Source organism: Neolamprologus brichardi, chromosome 18 (genome assembly GCF_056152115.1).
Source record: "Neolamprologus brichardi isolate AB-2024 chromosome 18, ASM5615211v1, whole genome shotgun sequence".
Lineage (NCBI taxonomy): Eukaryota > Metazoa > Chordata > Actinopteri > Cichliformes > Cichlidae > Neolamprologus > Neolamprologus brichardi.
The window spans coordinates 13,643,108-13,661,467 of NC_142121.1; the positions used below are offsets into that span (position 1 = coordinate 13,643,108).

The window sequence follows — 18,360 nt, forward strand, 5'->3', positions numbered from 1 at the left end:
TTGTCTCTAGACACCAACTGGGTGGGGACTCCAAATTCTGCTCCCCTCCAGATGTGCAGCTTCTGGAGAGTGTCTCAAACCGCTCTCAAGTTGCACAACTTTGTTTAAATTCTGAGGCTGGTAAATCAGTCTTATGTCTTACTCATCTCAGTCTTAAGGAGAAAGTATTGAATTCACTCTTCTTGCTATTCACACAGCCAGGGGCATACCTACCACTGGCTGGTGTTTCAAATATCTGTGTAGCTGTGAAACAGAGTAAAAAGCCTTATTTTCAGAGTAATGCAGCACTGGAGCTCTCCTTTAGCGTTTTCCACTCAATATAGGTGTCCCACTCTCTAAAATAGTCAGATACAAATACACATAAGAACAAAATCTGTACATTTCATATCATTTACCCCAATATTTAGTTGATCATAGAGCGAAAACAACAGAAAAGTCATGTGATGCTGAAAGAACAACCTGCCAAACTGTCTTTTCCATCAAGTGAATTTGTCAACAGGCTGGTAAAACGATGATAAAAAGAGAAAGCTAGTATGGGCAAATACCTCAGCGGTTTCAAAATTCATTTTTTTGATGTAAAAACGGCAAAGAATTTAAAGCTTTGCGTCCTCTCCAGCGCCTCGGGCACTGCCGCATTAAAAATAGACACGATTATATAGTGGAAATGTCGGCACTGACTCAACACTCTAAAAAATCCTCCAGTGAATAATTCCTCGCTTCAACCACAATTTTAAAACTCTACCATGAAGATGCAAACTTTTATATATTAAAAAACAACAAGCCAGAGACACCAACTCCTGCTCATTTAACTCGGACGTCCACGTCATGATGTGGAAAACTGTCCTTTGGTCTCAGAAACAAAAGCTGAAATTCTTTTATGACACATCTGGATGTGAAGCAAAGGGACTGTCCAGCTTTATATGAGCACATAATCAAAAAAGTCAGAATCTGTGAGAATTATAATGAAGTATTAGTTAACACGCTATGGGTATTAATGCTTAATGATATATGCTTCCATCTTAACAGTCTTTTTCTGAGAAAGTGCAAAGCCAAATGACCTTATGCACACATTTCAAGAGCTACCAAACACTCACAACAACTATAATATACTACATTATATGCCATCTTTGTATTATTACAGTTAAAAGTGCACATTTATAAATCCAAATGGGTGGAGATTTAAAGTTCAGATTTATTAGAAAAATGAACGGTTTAAAGGAAAAAATGATTCACAGAATATTTCTATCTTAATATAAACGAACAGTAGTGTGTGTTATTGTTGGGATTTTACTATCACTGTATAAATAAACTGCATATTTTTGATGTATTACTGTTTCTTCAGTTGCAATTTTTGAATTTTGTGTGGCCTTGCATTTAACTGATATGTACAATTATAATCTTAGGAAGTATAAATAAACAATTAACTGGTTATATTTTTACATTTTTACAATCTGGCTGCAGCTTTGTGAAAGAAGGGGTGTTTTTACTTTCACCCTTTTTGTGAAGCAGTTACTGCCAGTTATGCGTGCCACAAATTTAACCTCTTATTTGTCTCCCAGCAAGAAAATAGTGAAGTGGATGCCCAGTGCGTGCCGTGATAGTGTAGTCAGGGAACTGATTTCCTCAAGGTTGCGAAACCGCTCAAGAATTCTCTGAAAGTCTTCTGAGGACATGGCCTCAGTGTTCCTGTTGTTTGTATCAAATCTTGACTGGAATGAAAGTGGGAAGATGAAAAGTTGGTATTTGGTTTATCTGAAAGATGAGAAGATCAACTGTGTGGATTTTGTGGTTTATGAGGATTTTGTGGGTTTAGCAACCTTGAATGAGTGTAAATTCTACCTGCTAACCTGCACAGTTTTGGGCGGACACCGGTCTCTTCACTCAGCTTTAAAGCATCATCTAAACTTTAGGTCACAATGTTTGTTTCTTGTTAATTGCTTAGAGTTGTTTATCCCTCTGAGAGGGGTGAATAACAAGGTAATACTCGATTCGATTAAATGATAATCATACAGGGCCAGTCATGGGTTTAGGCTTTATTTGAGCACTGTGGGCTTTGTTTTACATGTGAAAGTATAACAAGCTGCTATTCTCTCTGATATCAGGCTGCTGTCGCATATTTTATTTGAGGAAGCAACCTCAATAAATATGGATGTTCTACCTGTTCACAACAATGATGTGTTGATTTATAAACCTACTACCTTAAAGGACATTTCAGCATGATTTCAGTCACGTTAAGAGTTTTTTTTTGTTCTCATCGTTTTATGAATTTTAACTTTTAACTAAAAACAAGGAGGACAGGTAACATTATCATGAGATTATTTATCAAAATAGCAACCACACCTAAAAGTCAGAGAAAAACAGAGTCTCACAACTTAATTGGCTGTCAGACTTTTGGAGAAAATGCTTCAAAAATAATTGGACCTCTTCCTTCTTTTTCCCCTTCTGGCTCTTCCATGGTTATCAGCCTACCAGCGTCAGCATAACATCAGAGGAGATGCCGTGCTTTGTGTGCGCAATGTGTGTGAGTACGTGTGTCTGTGTGATACGTGGGGAACTAAATTTACCACAAAAAAGAGGGTGTGGGAACATAAACAGGTTCTAGATATATCCTCTCCTGGGAGCCAGGATTATGTTGCCAGTTCACAACATCTCAAAGACAAAGTAGCTACAATACAGTATTTGAGAGAGTATTGAAATGATTCCTCTCCCACAAGCAAGCATTTGCTGATAGTGGGGAGGAAGAACTCCCTTACAACAGGAAGAGCTCCCCAGTAGAATCGGGTTAGGAAGAAAACTGGTTTGGAGATGAGATGAAAAAGAAGCGATAGAAGAGGAGCACCCGCAATTACCAAACAGAAAAAAAAAACTGCATAAGAAAGAAGACAAAAAGTTAATCATATGTGCTTTACTGTGATTACTACGATTCAGGAGGTTCATGCATAGACAGTATAAAAGATGGATGTAGTTTCCAGGTTTGAAACCTGCATTTTTTTTTAGCAGGGGGGCAGCATCAGTTGAAAAATGTCCAGTTTTATAGAAATTTATAGGGAAAGGGCTCTCAGCTGCCTCACTCTGTGACCTCAGTAAACACTTCACAGGTAAGTTTACAGCATCAGTCTTTAGTTTGAGGTCACTTAAATAGTAAAAGATGAACTTCACAAAGTTCACTTCTCCCCAGTCTCATCCACTTTCAAAACATCAAGATGCTCAGCTTGAGGCTTCACGGTCTCACTAAGCAGTGGGTGGCATGAAGGTGCTTGCATCAATCTTTTAAGCTGTCTGTGGATCCATGAGATATTGTAGAGAAAACAAAACAAAACCGTCAAATCTATTCAGCAGAGGTTGAGCTATCCTGACTTATATTCTCTGGACTGCTCACTAGTAACAGATGAAATCAGCAGGTTATTTTTAAAAACTGGACACTTTCCTCTAGACTTCCAGAGAACATTATAAAACTGTGCTAACAGGCTGAGCTCAGCCGAGGTCCTCTTTTACCATCCTTGTTATTGTTAAGCCTGTATACTGGGTGTCAGCCTGGTGCTATATTTATTGGGAAAATAAACAAGTTTAAAAAGGTCAAAACCCCTGAAATCAAAACACTGTGCTTCTAAATACATTTGTGCTTTGGAATCAACACAGAGGCTTTTCATTCCCAGGACAAAAAAATCATTGTTTTCACACCCTAACTAAGTGGCTCTATTAATTAATTTAGCATTTAATTTCCATTTCTTTTTGTCTGGCAGTTGCTGAATTTAAAGATGCTGAGTTTAAGCCTCTGCAAAGGACCTAGAAAACATCCTGTTGTTCTTTTTGTAGAAATCCAAGTTGTTAAAAAAAACCCAAAACAAAGAACAATAATGGTAATGGCCCCGTTTACTTCACAGACCTGCACTAAAACACACCCGCCATTAGCTTAACAAATGAAGGCAGCAAGGACAATTTCCATGTGAATCACATTCACGTGGAAAATAAAAAGTGACACAATTGCTCAACAGGATGCAGTTACAGTACTGTGACCAATCAGATTTGATTCATGTTAGTCTGGCTGGTCAGGCTCCAGACACTAATTAGAAGCCATTTATGCAGATGTTAGGTGGTGTATCAGAGGAAAAAATGTAATTGTAAACTAACCTCCACAGACCTGCCAATTCAGCTTCACTAAAAGTGAATTTAAATGCGAGTGACTCACCTCGCCTTCTGTTTGAGGGAATAAATAATTTCCTTAGAAATGTATGATAATGTTTCTAAAGTGTAAAAAAACAACCCACCAGCTTTTTGCAGACTGAGATGTTTCAAGCTGACTTCAGGAGAAGGTCATCTGTCCAGGATAAAACTATTCAATTTATTTAATTGAAAAGGTCTGAATCCGGTAAGCTCAAAGGTCACGATATGCAAACTGTACCACATATCGACTTAAATGTCTACAGTGAAAAGGTTTTATATTAAGCTTTCTCTAAAATGTGAAAAACGAATGAATAAAAGGAACAATAATGAGCTGAGTTAGATTAAAAGACTGATAGCATTGCATGGTAACAAAATCCAACAACCAGTACACACACACACACACACACACACACACACAGTAATGTAAGTACTCTACAATATTACAATGCTAGCTCGCAGAAAGGTAGGAGACTGTGTAACATGTTAATAAAAACAGAATGCAAATCTCCTAAAACCACGTTTTATTCATAATAGAACATGGAAAACATGTCAAATGTTTAAACACAGTCATTTTACAATTTCATGAAAAATGTCGGATCATTTTGAAACTGATGACAGAATCAATGTTTGGGTCAGGACAGCAAAAGGCTGGAAAAGTAAGTGGTACTAAACAGAAACAGCTGACTGAACATTTTGCAACTAGCAGGTCAGCAGGTCAGTAACACGATCGGGTGTAAAAAGGTTATCTTAGTGAGGCGGAGTTTCTCAGAAGTAAAGATGGGCAGAGGTTCACCAATCTGCAAAAATCTACCGTTGCAGAATAATGTTCCTCAACGTAAACTTGCAAAGACTTTGAATATCTATCATTAACAGTGCATAATATCAACAAATGATTCAGAGAATCTGGAGAAACCATCATGAGAACCACATGTGAACATGTGAATATTGCCATGTTCACTGAATCAAAGCTTTTTTTTAAAAGTGGACTGAGACAAGGTGGAAAACTGTTCTGTGGTCAGATGGATCAACTATTAGCAAGCACATTGTCATCAGTGGGGAGGAAGAGCCTCCTTTCAACAGGAAGTGATCTCCAGCAGAAGCAGGCTCAGTTTAGGGCAGCTTGGTGGCCCTATCAAGAGTGAAAGGAGGGAAGCTCCTTAAAGTAACACCAAAAGCTACGCATTTAAATCACACGCGGATCTTGCTCATGTCATAATATAGCTCAGTAGTGTGTATAGTCCCCATGATCCTGTATGCTAACATCTGGGCATGCTCCTGATGCAGGTGGTCTGTACAGTCTGTAATGCTATTTGGTTGCATCAGATGTATAGATACCTAACATCCTAGAGGTTCTCAACTGGATTTAGGTCTGGGGAAGGCAAGTCAACGGCATCAGTGCCTTTATCCGAGATCTGCATACTCTGACCACACAGACAGGGTACAGTTCTGCACCAATGTAACGTCTGGACCTGGAACGCAACAGCACCTGCCTGGAAAGCACTTTGGCTCAACTTCTGTTGTTGTAAAATTTGCTGTACAAATAAAAGTGACTCGACTTGATAACGACTGATGGTACTACTAGCAAAGACATTTTACAATTTTGTAGAGTTTTCCTATGCTATCATCAGCCCATTTGGGCATTTTAACAAGTAGACCACAAATTTGGTTCTATAAGAAAGAGTCCATCTTTAACTTTGAACTTTCTTCCAATCCCCTCACAATTTAAATATGTTTGAGGAGGTCCGAAGCAATCAGCGTCGACCACTTTACCACTCAGATTTTTGGCCCATTTATTTGCAAAGATCTGTGAATCTTTGATCAAACAGCTTAAATAAAATGTGCCAATGTTTAATGATACACTTTGTCATTTTTTTAATGGAAACATGTTTAAGAGATTTTCAAGTCTCTCTAAGAGGGAAACTTAGGGGTTAATAAGTGATTCTGTTATATGTTTTTAGCTGTATCTAAACCATCAACAAATATCTTGTTGCTAGAGACCGTGTCTGAGCTTGATCCTCAGACAACCTGTAAAGGCTGAAAATCCTAAATGGAAGGACTTTCTTTAAGCTGGTAGTGCTGAATACAGATAACAGCTCAAAATGTGTTCTTCCTGTTCTTAAATAAACACTAAGAAGTATACTTAGTGAGAGCTGGTATTGTCTGTACATGTTTAAGATTCTGAGCTGGGTGCACTGCGACTTTGTAATACTGTTTATTTTATGCAGAAACCAAAGTGCATAAATAACATGTTGTGATTGAGGTTTTTTTACAGGGAGATGTTACCAAACAATTTCTTGGATTGAACTAGCTTCAGGACATTACTGCTCTCAGCCAAGAAGCACTTTCAAAAAATAAACCCACATTAAACAGCAAATTGTTGTTTGCACATGTTGATTTTAGTGCACAGGAGGAAAGCATTCCCTAAATTTTCCAAACTATCCACAGTTATTTCAGTAAGATTCATCACCTTAATTAAGCACCTATGTTACAATAGGGTCTCCATATGCACAGTTTTTCTCAATACCCAGGTTGAACCAGTTGCCTTTTCCTCCTTTAAATGCACTGGTGACAATTCTCGCCCAGCCGTGTTCTCCCTAAAAGGAAGAAAACAAAACAGTATTATTTACTCTGACTGCAAGTCTGAGAAATTAAAAAGTCTTAAAAAAACAAACAAACATTTTCTGCTTCAGCTCAGCCAAAACAAAATTAATAAGAACTTGTGAATTTAGTTTACAGAGCTCATTAAGCTCGGAGTAAGCACAGGCTGTCGTGAAATACCAACCCAGAACTCTCCCCAGGAGTTCCTGACGATCCAGTACTCAATCCCATCTTCGCCCACGTCCCACCCAGCCACAGACACGATGTGATTTGGCAGAGAGAGAGGGTGAAACTCGGAGAAAATCCCTCCGGAGTATTCCTCCAGGCCTTCAGTCGCCATCAATGCACAGCTGAAAGACAAGAATTCATACCTTTTATGTTGCCATTTTCTTTCATTACTGAAATGTAATGCTAAATCTTAGATGGAACCGTTACGTGGGCTCAAATTACGGTCATTTTTAGCTATGCGTCGGCTTTTAAAGCGGGCTCAGAATTTGTACTTGCATCTTAAGTGTGTATTATGCATTGTGAGAACTTTAAGTGCAAAGTTTTGCTCGCAGTCTTCTGCTTTGAATCTGCAGTCAGATGTTAATAAATACAGTTTTTCTCAATGGACCTTTGTGCAACTTTCCTTGCATAGATATTATTACTTATATTTACTTATTATTATGCTTATTTTCAGCTCCATATCTTTCCTTGTTGCAGCTCCTCAGGTCATGCACTGTTTGAAATAAACACTTTTTGTGGCCTTTGAGTTTTGGATTTTTGTTTTAATTTCATTTCATTTGTTGTCATCGTGACCTTCAGCTCTTGGATTTTTGAATTTTAGCTCCTGTCTGGATTTCACTGCTTTTCTAGTTTTGACTCTCGCGTGTGTGTGTGAGCTTTTGGGTTCCTGTTTCGACTTTTTTCTGATACTACTGTAATTCAGTTCTTTCCCTTATTTTATTCTTATTCTGTGTTCCTCTAGTTTTATTTATGCTTTCTGTGTATCCCTGACTTCGTGTTTATTGGCTATCATTCATGTCTGGTTGTTCGTTGCCTTCGATTATTTCCTGTTTTCCTGTGAAGTCTAGTTTTCTGTGGTGTATAGTTTTACTTCATGCCTTTTCTCTCCTTTGTGATGGTCTACTCTGCTCCGGTTACTTTCACCTGCAGTTAATTGGGCTTTATTTACTAATATGTGTTTGGGAACGTTCTGAGCCTCTGCAAAAAATCAAGAGTGTATGCAAAATTACAGCTGGATTAGAAAAACATGCACACTGACATATTTTGTTATTAACACCATGCATTCATTTTCAAATATAAATATACATATATATTTGCATATATTTGCATATATTTACATTAATGTATATTTGCATATATAACATTTAACTCGTCTTCTTCTACTTTTAGTTGCTGATTTGTAAGTTAAGTTTAAGTTATTCACTAAAATTTGAATCACACTGTATCTAATTTTGACATTACACATGAGCCTTAGTTTAACTGATTTATAATTTCCTTCTTTGTTTTCTAATGGTTTTTGAAAAGCACTTTGTAAAGCTGGTTTTGAAAAGTGCTAAATTTAATTGTTATTATATGAAAGATTTGCTTCCACTTGTTTGTACAGAGAAACATGTTTACCTCCAAGTGAAGCAGAAAATGTTGGTGATGTCAGAGCGTATCCTGCACCGCTAAAGCAAGAAAGAAGGAAAAAGCCTGAGTAAGTGAGACACTATAAAAAAATGCGCGGACTGTCCGAAATAACGGACGTTGAGAATATCATCTATATTCTCCAGAATTCTCTGGAATATGCGGGACAGTGCCAAGAAATTAGACTGTATTTTGGGGCTTACTGTGTTTAACTGTATATAATAATAAGTAATTATTTAAATAACTAAATAATGACCAAAAAAAATGTAGTATTCAATTCAAATTATAGACATGTGTTACATTTTATAAGACAGCCAGGCCTTCATCACTTATTCATTTGCTTGGTCAGAGGGACTTTTAAATTTGCTCACGGAGTACGAACAAATTCAGGCCCTAAAATATTAATGACTAGCATCCACACACTGTGTGAATAAGGCACAATGTTTCCTCCTGCGTGCTGCACACACCTGTGTGCTATTGTTCAGTTATTTCTGTGCGCATATATAGACACTTAATGGTCACTTAATTAGGTACACTTTGCGAGTGCTGGCTTGGATCCCCTTTTGCCTTCAGGACTGCTTTAATTCTCTGAGGCACAGATTCAACAACATTTCTCAGTGATTTTGGTTCATATTGACGTACTAGCATCACACTGTTATTGCAGATTTGTTGGCTCCACATTCGTTACATAATCTCTTCTGGGATTAATAAAGTATTCTGATTCTGATGATGTGACTCTCTCTTTCCATCACATCCCAAATGTGCTCTTTTGCATTGAGATCTGGTGACTGTGGAGATCATTTGAATACAAATGTTACGTCATGTTCAAGAAACCAGTTTGAGATGATTTCATGGCTTGTTATCCTGCTGGACACAGTCATCTTCAGTGTTTCTAAATACCACAGCCTTCAGCAGGTCATCTTCCCTAAATGGATTGAGCGGCTGCCATGGGATTGGCTGATTAGATATTGCGGCCTAAAGTAATCCTACCGTTGAATCCTCAGTTGATCTGTATATTCTAGTTTTTAAATTTTTGCTTCACTTTGACTTTTTTCCCCAATGTTCCAACATGTCCTGTTCCTTCGGGTTGTGTCCATATCACCACTCACAACAGTAAAAAGCACATTCATAATTTTAACAGTATATGCATGACATAAAATAAAGAAAGGCATAATAAGTCTCTTTTAATTAACTTGAAATTCTCTTGCAATGTTTTCACAGTTTTCCCAGCCCCTGTAGTTTAATCATTTGAGCCTTTTCATCATACGCAGATCCAACTGCACCTGTGATTCAAGTACCAATCACCCTGCTGTCTTAATGGACAGGCGCCCAGTCTGGATGACCATTTAGCAAACGCACCTTGTTGCTGTCACCTTATTTAAATGCAGTATAGATGCTACTCAGTGCTTTTAATATGAGCAGTCTGCCTCTTGGATCACAGTTGTAAGCCAGTACTTTTAATTTGAAATTAATTTAACAGCCTTAAGCAAGTACTGTTTGTTCTGAAGCACTTGTTCTGGTTCCTGGAAACTTTGCCAGGCGTCGCTTACCCCGCTGCTCACTCACACCCCCACAGTTAGTTAAGTTATTCTGTTAAGACACAGGGTACTATTTGGACGGGGAGCACAGTTCGTTAGCTGTTAGCAGCAGTCAGCAGAGATACTCAGACGTCCAGTCATAGCCTCCAGCTCATTCAGGGGACACATAATCTCTCCAAAATATGCCTCAAGATCTCCTCCCAGTCCTGCTGTGACACCTGAACCAGAAGACATCCTAGCTAGATTTCAATGTTAGATTATTTGATGACTCTAAACTAAGTCCTGTATGTCTACATGAATGGGTAAATGGGTAAAAGACCTGTATGAATCCATTTACATATTAACTTGTTACTGTAACCATTTTGCTGGTTAATAAATACCTTTATTGAGCTCCACTCTTTGCCTTAGCTGAGTAGCTGAGCAGGGACGTGACAGTGAGACACACCTACATGCCCAAAATCTTGTTTTAATTTTATTAAGGCTCTTAGGTATCAGCTATTTAAAAAAAACGTTGAATAATTCTTATCTGCAGATATTACAACAGCACAATGGAAACTCTTAAAGACCCTGTTAATACTGCATGAATTAATTTAAAGATAATGTAAAGCTGTCAGAGACAAATCTTCACTAAAAGACTAACAGCTGATGTAAGATGTAAACTCTAAAGGGACACAAAACGCTCAGCTGAGTTTATCAAAGTGGATTAAAGGTGAAATTTAATATACTGTATATATACACACAGGTCTGATTTTTTTCAATACTTAATGGCATTCAATTTGACTTTAAGATTTCTCTGAGTGGAAAAAAGAATGACACTCGTTGCTGTTATCTTTCTCCAAGGTTATAAAAATCATTAAATAGTCATTCACTGAAAAAAAAAACTTCCCTAAGAGAACAGCTTCTCTGTGAAAATCTCAGGCAGTGTATCCTCCCTCACACAGGAGAAGTAGGTGGATGAAAAGTGAGAAATGACTTCGAGGATGACTTACTCTACCTGATGGGTCCGCCGGTGAAAATTTCAGCTTTCATCTCATCTCTCCCAGAAACTTCTCCGTAGTCTCCGACTTTCCACGCGGTGTAGTTCTTCACAACAGCGCACGACTCAAAGAAGGAGCACGTGCCGCACTGGTTAAACAGCTCGCACTCTACAACAAATGAAGAAGATGATTTAAAGTTCAGTGAGCGCTCAGTTTGCTCCTGATTCAACTGCTTGTTAATGCTACTGTCTAATCAGCCAGTCACGTAGCAGCAACTCACTGCATTTAGGCGTGTAGACATGGTCAAAACGACCTGCTAAATGCCAAACTGAGCATTAGAAAGGTGATTTAAATGACTTTAAATGGCTTCGATGCCAGACTGCTGATCTCTAATTTTACTAAGTTGAGAATTATGTCAGTTACATTTTTCCTGCTAAACCATATGCTAGGACGTCACTAGAATTGCATCTCAAAACTAGACAGATAACTACTCTAAAGGCCCAGAATTGTGGACACCAAGCTGTTGCATTCATATATGAAAGCAGAATATCTCCTTACAATAATCTGCTGATTTAATCGCCTCCACTCTCTCTCTCCATATTTTGGAGTCTGGTTGTAGAGATTTTTGTTCCTGTTCAGCTACAAGAGCATCAGTAAGATCGACCACGCACAGTATACTGGCAGTAAGAATTGGCTCCCAGTCCGTATTACAGTGAAGAGCCCATCTCGCTTTCTTCATCACTGATTGCTTTCCGTCTTTGTCACTTCTTGTCTTCCCGAGTTCACCTGATCGTGCCGTCTGCTCCCCGCCATGTGGCAGCAGTTCCAGAAAGAGGACTTTACTTATCCTCATCTGAAACTAACATCACTTGTTGAGATGTAATCTTGCTTTTGCTGTTTCGCAGCGCTGTTTAAAATCTCTATTATAATACCGCCACTAAAAAAATAGTGCACTGAAACGGTATACTACATCCACTGACTGAGAACATGGCAAACTGTGGCCTGTCTATGTATTATCATAAGGAGTCGTTAGACTTTGAGCTAATGTGAATTTCTTTAAGAGTTACTGCTGGTGAGCATAACGCCTCTGAGACGTCTCTCCATGCAGTGGCTGCTCAAGCTGCAGGACTTAATACCAGAATCACATACGTGTCTAACTATAGTATTACAGAGAATGGTCGCAATACCACGGCAGCAATACTCTAAGTAGCTCAATATTTTAAGATGAGCTTTTAACACAATGGGGCAGCTGTTTTAAAAACATTTGTATATCATATCATAGTTGCAGTGTAAAGCAGAATGTGTACAAATACGTGCTTTGGTGAGAAGTAATCCCAGATATGTCCTGTGTGTACAATGCACAAAATTAGGCACTGAGGTTTCCAAACCCTCAAACATGGGGATGATGTTCTGTTGTGCATTAAGACATAATTGTGAATACTGCTACATAATTATGTGCTGGGTAACATATCTATGCGGTGTCCAAAATGTACCAGCGGTTTGGGGGGATGGTACTAGTTTAATGGTTTCATTAATTCTCTGTGTTCCTGAATAAATGCCCAGCATGCCAGTCAACCTTTTCCTCTGAACCGTTTATTTAAGAGGCTTCATCTCAGAGCGCCGTGCAGGCGGGTCAGGACAAGCATTTCTTCAGAGGCACAGGTGCAGCACCATTGTGCTTGAACAACAAAGAGAGAGTGAGATAATTTCAACAGGCCCTTTTAGTACACAGAGGTGGGTCGAAGCTTTGCACTTTTTCCATTTGCCTCTTTTTTCCCAGTATTTTTGAACCCTCATAACGTCAAGAATAAAGACAATTTCAGGGCTGACACCTTCCAAAGCAAATATTTAAGCTCTGCTCTAAACTGCAACTAACTCAATTTTACACCCAATCCAAACGATTCAAACTCCGAACCATCAATATCATGATATATGTCACAGTTTCTGGAGAAAACTACCAAAGCTGAATTCTGGGTAAACTTTCAGAGTCACACTTACAAATCAACACGTGGGATATTTTGTGTCAGTCAGGTAAGCTGGCATGGTCACAGAGAAAAGAATTTACTTTGCTCAAGTACTTGCTTTATTCTGTGGCAGTGTGATGGGTCTCTTATCAACTGCTTCATATTTTGTAGAGCCACCTGTGAGCTAATTTTAGCCCAGCGATGGTGATGAGGCCAGTTGCTGGAGCTCAGAAAGGTTTTCTGCTGGTTTTGCAGTGCAGTATTGAGCTTCTATTTTCTCCATTTCCTCCTGCCTCTGCCTCCTGTTGCTTTTTCTCTGCAGTCACGTTAGCATCACTCTTTACCTCTCAGAGATAGTTATTGTCTTTTGTTACTTTCAGCTTAACTTTGAAGTTTATTTTGCCACGTGTCTTGTTTTAGTTTTACTTCCTGCTCCTTTGTGATTGTCTGCTCTGCCCTCATCACCTTCACCTGTGTCTAGTCACCACTCATCCCTCTGTGAATGCTGTCAACCCCCTCCTTTGTCAGCACTTCTTCAGTCTGTAGGTTTCTTTTTGTTTTTACAATAGCTTAACAACAGCTTTTTTTTATTTATTCACCTGCTTCTGCATCATGCATTTGGAAGCTCCTCTCTAATGCGTTCCTGACAACAGAGAGCATTTAAATTGGACAAAGCCATCATTCAAAGGGGAATTTAACACGTTTGTTCCCAGTCATGTGGTGGAGAACATTTTATCACCGTCAACTAGCTATGCAAAAAATTCAGGGGACTCATAATACTCATCATACAGTAGGCTACAGACCAACATCATGAGGCTTTTTTTGAGGTGGGTCTGGAACCTACGCTCAGATTTTAAATATCACCCTGGGTCAACACACCTGAATCAAATGATTAGTTCATTACCAGGTTTCTGGAGAACTTCAAGAACTTCATGTTGATGAGGTCATTTAGTCATTTAAATCAGTTGTGTTGGATCAAGAACACATCTAAAACCTGCAGGAAACCGGCCCTTGAGGCCTGGAGTTCGACACCTGTGCTCTAGCCCCACCCCCACAACCCTGAATTTAATAAGTTGATCAGATCTAGCTGACATTGAGTAAAAGGTGGGGTATGACCAGGTTAGATTGCCAGTCTATCACAGCGTAACACAGAGAGACAACTGCAGCCTGACACACCTAAAGTGTAATTTACAATCAGACCTCAGCAGTTAATGCAGTAATAGATTACTTTTTAATGCCAGTAATCTTAAGTAACATTATCCAATTCTGATTGGAGCTAATCAAAAGGAAATATGACCTTTGATGAAAACAAACAAACAAACAAAATATAACTCAGTATTTCTTTACTTTGGTTTTTGGCTTGGTAGTTGTTGCAGGTTTCATCAGGAATGCCTCTTTCGTGCGCGTAGGCGTAGACTCTCAGGTGATCGCCTCCGTAACAGGAACCTGCCCTCCCGCAGTCTATCACGTTCTGCACGGAGAGGTACGCCGACGGCCACGCTCCTCCACGCTTGACGTTGATGCGGTCTTAGACAAAAAGAACGACACACATTAGCAGGAGCCGGTGGATGCTTCTCCACTTACCACTAAATTTAGTCATTTTCATTTCACATGACAATATGCCCTCTAGCCGTATCACTATTATAATTTTCCTCCATCCCGCTGTTGTCATGGTTACCAGCTAGCGCACTGGTGGCTCCCATGGCCCAGCAGGAGCCACAGTACTGGGGGATGTGTTGGTTCCTCGTGACGCTCACATAATTCTTCCCATCGATGTTCCTCCAGTCCCATGACGGAGGAAGCTTCAACACCTCTACATGCGGCCGGGCCTGCGTCCTAAACAAAGTGGAGTGATGAGCAGCTGTAATTATTGTTATTAAAGCGAGCACAGATGTTTTCACTTGTCTGACTAATATCATCCCCTCTCGGGAGTGTGTGGGTAGTGTAACTGCAGTGACTGACTGCCATTTCCTGTGGGTGCTAATAGCCGACAGGACATTTGCATGTCTGTGCGGTGATATCCGTCCCCGCTGAGCACGAAGTTCAGCAAGCATGTTATCTCACTTTAGATGATTTTGCACCAGTTGTCAAATTTTGTGCAATTACAGATAATCAGACGTGGCTTTGTATTAATTTAATGGGATTTTATGGTTTTTTGACCAAAAAAAAAGTTAGTTTGTTCCCTCTGCATATCAAGAAATGTATTTGAACTCTCAATGATGCTTCTCAGTTTGCGATGTTGTGGATTTTTTTTTTAACAAGCCCTGCTGATTGCTTAATGGAGAACTTAATGGAAATGGGTATCTTACTGCTACTTTGTTCATTATAATAAAGCCTGTGGTGAAAAGTACTAAAGTGCAGTTTTAAGGTGCAATTTTAAATGTTTATACTGGCAAAGGAAGTATTGTACATCTCCTTTTATGTCTCAAATTAAACCTTGACATAATACTCTAGTAAAACAAGAAATTGGTAAAGAGTAAACGTTCTATTCATTTTTGCTTGCACACTCCCTAACAATTTGCTTGTTTTTTTAATAACTATGTGAAGTTAATTAAGTTACTATTTATTCCATGTAACGACACACAAATTTGTTGTCACTTTATCTAATATAGATGAATGAAGCTCCACATTTATCAGCTACAGCAGTAAAGTAAATCTCTGAATGATGCAACAACATTGTAAGAAATGTCTCATAACATTTCCATTCAGAAGATTTCAATTCCTCTTCTGCTGCTGCTGTCTTTAGGAGTCAGCACAGCAGATCACCTGCCTCTGTCTCACCCTATCTGTAACAACCTTCTCTGTCGCACCAACCCTCTGTATGTCCTCCTTCACTACATTCATGAATCGTCTCTGCCTGGCAGATCCCTTTTCAACATCCTTTAAACAATTCATCCCTCTTCTGCACACGTTCAAACCATCTCAGCCTTGTACGCATGTCTAATCCTGCCCATTCTGGTCACTCACAGTGAAACTCTTAACATCTTCCATTCCTCCACCTCGAGATTTTTTGACAGTGACATGCGAAGCATGTATGTATTTTAAATTAAAAATTAAACACATGCAATCTGTGTAGATTACAGGTGTCGGACTGATCATGTGAGGACCAAACAGGACTTAGTTACACTTTCCCATCTCCCTCATAAGGTAAAGATTGTTTCACAGTCTTGTAATAGTCACTATTCTTTGCATATGTGTGTATTCCCTTTTTCTGCTGTAACAAATCTTCAAACCTTTAGCCTTTGTTCACCTGCTGTTCTGCATATTTGTTTCCGCAGTGATGAATCCTTCGATCATCTTTTTGAGGTTTCTTGTGAGCGTATGTTGAGTTAACCAGACACTGGTGGCCCAGTTTTAATTTGTGTGATTTGGTAATAAAAATACACAGAAACTGGAACACAGGCTACCCGATTTATGATTTAACTACATTTAACAACAAATAGTTTTATATTTTCTAATTAGCTCTTTTATTACTGGGTTCAGAGTGTTTGTTTCAGTGTTGCAGTCTTTATTATGTGGAGTGTATTTGTTAGAAGAATAAATCCATATTAGGAACCACAACACTTTGTGGAAGCAGCCATTCAGACACCCCAGCTCTCGACACATTCACAGACGCCTCGTCAGGCAGGTTGTGCTGATAAATCCAACCAAATGAACAAAAACTACTATAACATTTCCACCAAAAAATTAGATTTAAAATGTTATGTTAGTTGTGAAGTTTTTCTGAAGTCTACTCTTATTTCTACTTCAGTGACTAAAGTGTTTTTTTTACATATACCTTTTAGTGTAGCTTTAGTGATAATATTGCTATATCTAAATATACAAGCTTATGTTTTCTCCCAATGACGTGTAATGTTTTACGTGTACAGTACTAGGGTTTTCCTTGAAAATATTTTTGAGATTGCACTAAATTACTGAAGTACATAAAACTATCCCGGAACTCACTTTGACACTCATGCTAATAAGTTTTTATTTAACTAATACGTTAACGTTATATTACTACACTAAGGACACTAAGGCGAGTAATTACCATATTGTTAAGAGACGCTGCAGCCAACTTTTAGGATAATGAAGGCTGCCAGAGTTCCTATTTCTGAGCTAGTTTAGCTCCTCTCTGAGCTCACGTGAGTACCTGTGTGACTGCTGGAGGTCAAAATCTTCACCTACCTGACAAAGTCCGGCCTGTCGTCTCTAATGGGTTTATAACACGGTTCGTTGAGAAGCCTGGAGGCGCTAAACTGCTGTGAAAATGATGCTAAACAAAACAGCAGACATGCAAATTTTGTAGCCGCCATATTGGCCCCGCCCCTTTCCACTGACGCAGTGACGCAATCACAGACAGCCCCCTGTCGGCTCGAGAGAGCACTGTTCACTCCCTGTGAACACAATAGATGGAAGGATGCGGACGATGTGGTCACTGAGACACATACATACATATATTGTGTCATTGTTGCATTTTAGAAGACATGTTTGTGTAACTGACTTTTAACTGTATGGTTATCAGTCAGTTCTTTTCTTAAGACATGTGACAACACACTGAAGCAGGCTTTTAAGTGGATCACTACCTAACAAAAATCACAAATGACTGCTCTCTTTTCAGGCAATAACAATAAACCAACAAGCATTTCTGCAGTGGCATAATTAGCATCATTAAGCTATTATAGGGACCTGTTGTGTTCATTTCAGCACCACTTTTTTATTCTTTGACACCACAGAGTAGCTTGTTTTAACAGTTCACTACTCTTTTTCAGGTTAAATTGAGCCTTGGCTGCAGTTCTCTTAATCTGTCCTCCATCAAAAACAAAGCATTTTAGCTGCTCTCCTTTCTTCTGATAGATTTCCAGCAGAAGTCTAAATCAAACTTAACAGTATAACAGAAAATAAAGGCAACAATAATGGGTTTAATACTGTTAATTTTTATATTATGATAAATAGAACCAAGTATTGGGGGTCAGCGTGGATTTTTTATGATCAACTGGAAACTTTTAAATAACACACTCAGCTCCCACTTACACTTACATTACACCTAATGGAGTGCAGAGGACTGGTTGGGTTATATTGGAGAATATGAACCTCTTAACAAACGTATTATGCTACAGGATGATGCTGAAATTCAGTGATGTCTCATTCTGTGAGATGTCAGCAGTTGTTTGCACGTGATTAAAGAATATATGTGCATTAGGCCATAATTCAGATCAATAATTCAGTCTGTTTGCTGCATGATCCATTTTCAGCTCACGTGATAGGTGCTCAGGCTAACTTGTAGTGTTAAAAGTAGGAGATGGGCTCTAGAAATTTACTAGAAAGTTACATAATTGCTGTTGGGTCCCAACCAAGGTTGGACTGATATAAAGGCAAACATCAAAGAGGGAAATTCAGATTGGGAATATGCTTTCACATCTCTGTTTACAGAGCGGTTCCCTGCTACATCATTTAGGTTACATTTTCTGCTTTAATTTCATTTCTGGATGATGTGTTCCCTGA

At 38.9% G+C, this 18,360-nt stretch overlaps 1 protein-coding gene across 1 annotated transcript; it reads right to left on the bottom strand.

Moving 5' to 3' along the window:
- Positions 1 to 4,674: 4,674 nt before the first annotated feature.
- LOC102781658 (cathepsin Z) lies at positions 4,675 to 17,179 on the bottom strand. Its single transcript, XM_006792302.3, has 6 exons — positions 17,044 to 17,179; positions 14,555 to 14,712; positions 14,224 to 14,403; positions 10,930 to 11,080; positions 6,947 to 7,112; positions 4,675 to 6,758 (listed from the first exon to the last, which is right to left on the bottom strand). The coding sequence occupies exons 1-6, from the start codon at positions 17,169 to 17,171 to the stop codon at positions 6,645 to 6,647; spliced, it is 897 nt and encodes a 298-aa protein (XP_006792365.2). The 5' UTR covers positions 17,172 to 17,179; the 3' UTR covers positions 4,675 to 6,644.
- Between the last annotated feature and the right edge of the window lie 1,181 nt (positions 17,180 to 18,360).

Bases quoted from the DNA above. Each gene is read 5' to 3' on its own strand.
- LOC102781658 (XM_006792302.3), bottom strand. From the start codon at position 17,171: ATGGCGGCTACAAAATTTGCATGTCTGCTGTTTTGTTTAGCATCATTT. The intron at 11,081-14,223 runs GTAAAGAAATAC...CATTTGTTGTAG, and splicing joins CTACCAAGCCAAAAACCAAA to AGTGCGAGCTGTTTAACCAG. The intron at 6,759-6,946 runs GTTGGTATTTCA...TCTTCCTTTTAG, and splicing joins ACTCCTGGGGAGAGTTCTGG to GGAGAACACGGCTGGGCGAG.